At 41.3% G+C, this 2,922-nt stretch overlaps 1 protein-coding gene across 1 annotated transcript in view; it reads right to left on the bottom strand.

Annotated features, from left to right (window-relative positions):
- LOC119593543 (regulating synaptic membrane exocytosis protein 2-like) overlaps positions 1–2,922 on the bottom strand; it is a 46,874-nt gene that overhangs the window by 43,206 nt on the left and 746 nt on the right. Inside the window, exon 2 of the mRNA XM_037942505.1 lies at positions 1,091–1,221. Coding sequence (XP_037798433.1) covers positions 1,091–1,221 — 131 coding nt within the window. The remainder of the gene's footprint in view (positions 1–1,090; positions 1,222–2,922) is intronic.

Genomic DNA, 2,922 nt, shown 5'->3' with positions numbered 1-2,922 from the left:
ATTTTATGTGTCTTTCAATTCATGTGTCAGTTCAAGTGTCATTGTTTCAGTTCATTTGTCCTTGCATGACGCTTTATCATGGTTTCTCTGGCCAACTTTGGTGAGTCTTATCTGCATGAATTGAAATGCAACTGTTATGCCCCATATAAGTTTAAATTAGACAACCCTTATACAAAATACACATGTTCAGAACCTTTAAAAATACAACACTATCGGAATCTACTTACATTCACACTCACACTTTTTAAAAATTCTATGGTGCCAAAAGATACACAGTAAAAAAGAAGAAAGCGAGAGAGAAAGAAACACAGAGGACTCTTTCGAACGAATTAGAACCAATCAATGACTAAACTCCAAGATCAGATTACAGCCACTCGTTCCCATTAAGATTTGACGCCCCTACCCCGCAGTCCTCCCTCATGCTTCCTCTTTTCCAAGTTACTCACAGGCCACTCATCACACGCACTCATCGCGGAATAGTGAGTCATTAACCATATTCATCCCTCCTCCTCGCCACCGATTACCCATGAGTGACTCACCTAACGTATTTACCACTTCTCTCCCTCTATTCGCTACCAAACTTGACTCATCAAACTTACCCATCACTCTTCTCCTCAGCGACCAGTGACTCACAAAATGTATCATCACACCACAATGTCTACCTCGCTACCCCCTCCGTATTCACTGCTCATTTGCTCTACTATCTGCCCAACAGTGCCTCAGATTTATCCGTTCACCTTCCACTAACAACCCCCAAGTGAGTTACTAAACGTACCATCCAACTGACTCGTCAACATCATCAACTGACTCATCAATAGTACTCATCAACGTTAGCGTCTTCTGGTGATTCACCAGTCTAACCTATCGCCATCAATATCATAAACACCAACATCAAGTGAACCACCAACTGTCCTCTCCAACTCCAATCTCATCGCCTAACCTACCAACATTACTAACACGATTAACTCACCAACCGTACTGACCAACACCACCATCTAACCCACCAACAGTCCTCACCATCCCGCACTCGCCGACACCATCGCCTAACCCACCGACCGTCCTCGCATACGCCAGCATCACCGCGACTCACCTTCTGTCCGGAAGAAGAAACATCTTGGCGTAGGGGTTCCTGGGGTGGCCCGTGGGTCTGGGAGGAAGGTCCACGGCGCTGACGATGGTCACCACGAGCTGCTGGTTGGCCGGCTCGAACCATAGCTTGAGCTGCGGGCGACACAAGGCCGAGGGCGTTACGTGGGGGTCAGTGCTTTGTTGTTCTGACTGGTTTATATATCTTGATTGGCTTGTTTATATATTTGTGACTCATTTGGATTTATATTTTGACTGGTTTATGTATCTTGACTGGTTTGGTTATATATTTTTTACTCTTTTGATTTATATTTTGACTGGTTTTGATATATATTTCTGACGTCTAGTTTTATACCTTGACTGGTTTGGCAACATATTTTGACCGGTTTGGCTATATATTTTAACCTGTATGTTTATTTATCTTGACTGGTTGGGCTATATGTCTTCATTGGTTTGGTTTGATATTTCTGACATTCTTGGGCCGGTTTATTTATCTTTGACTATTTTGGATATATATTGACTCGTTTGGCTCTACATCTAGAATTGTTTGGTTTTATATTTTTACCAGTGTATACATTCTTAACCGTTTTATATCTTTGAATGGTTTGGTTTTAGATTTATGACTATTTCAGTTATTTTTGACAGGTGGAGTTTCACATTTTTTACTGGTTTAGGTATATATCATTATTTTTCTATTATGTTTGTATTTTTCCTCCTTTTTATTTGTTTGTCTTATTTCCTCGCCATATGCTTTTTCAGGCTTCTTTTGATTATGCAATATTAGCTGTAGCTGCTGTAGTTATATCATTATCATTTATTTACTTTTTTGGGTCGAGGTTATGCTAACAAAAACGCTCTGTTGTGACTGCGTTTTCAATTCTTAAGTCTCTTTTGTCTATGTTTGTGCCATTAAGAAAACTGTTTCCAATTCTAAGACTTTGAGCTAATGAGAAATATGCTTGGGTTTTCAGCTTCTAATCCCTCACTTTGCTAGGAAGAAAGCAGATCTGAGTTTTCAATGCCTGATCTCTTTTTTTCTCATTGCTAGCTGTTACTCAACTCCAAATCTATTTTTTGTCTTTCAAAACCACAAGAAGAGAGCAAAATGACTGGATTTTCAATTCCCGGTGATTTTTTTTCTTCTTGTATTTTAATACTTAAAAGAAAGGAATGTTATAATTGGGATTCCCAGTCCAAATCTATCTTGTTTTTATTTTCTTGCGAACAAGAAACAGGTATAGTGAATGGATTTTCAACTCCTAATAAAGTGTTCCAAATCCAGTCAACATGCATATGTCTACGTATCTATCTTATATCCTAAAAAAATCAAATAACGTTAGTTTCAAAGGAGATACATTAACCCAAAACTCCAAATGTCGTTAATAAAAAAATGATAAATGGTAATAACAATAAAGATATATAAAACAAATCAATACAAAATAAATATCAACGAATGCTGAAAAAGATTAACATGCGAAGTCTGCAGTGATACACCCGGCCATAATCCGGACACCGCCGTTACGCCTCCCTTCGCCCAGCGCGGAAGTCCCCGCACAGGAGCCTCCCAATAGCAAGAGTCATAGCTCCCAGCGCCCGTTGCCAGCCGGCGACGACGCAGCGACCGTAGCTTCCCGAGACACGACTAAAAATAGGCGGCATTAGCATACAGAACCGCGCGCCCGCTATGCATGAGAAAGGCGCCAGAGGGATAAGCACAGAAGGAAGAGAACCGCCGAACCACCAGACGTTCCGAACCGATGAACCGTTGCCGCTGCCGAGGTTAGGGGGTAGGCGGCGGTTCTGGAAGGGGAAGGTGGGGGGGGGGCTTGTAGAATA

The sequence above is a fragment of the Penaeus monodon genome, chromosome 32 (assembly GCF_015228065.2).
Source record: "Penaeus monodon isolate SGIC_2016 chromosome 32, NSTDA_Pmon_1, whole genome shotgun sequence".
Lineage (NCBI taxonomy): Eukaryota > Metazoa > Arthropoda > Malacostraca > Decapoda > Penaeidae > Penaeus > Penaeus monodon.
Note: the sequence above shows the minus strand (reverse complement) of the source record. Positions and strands in the feature narration are given on the sequence as shown.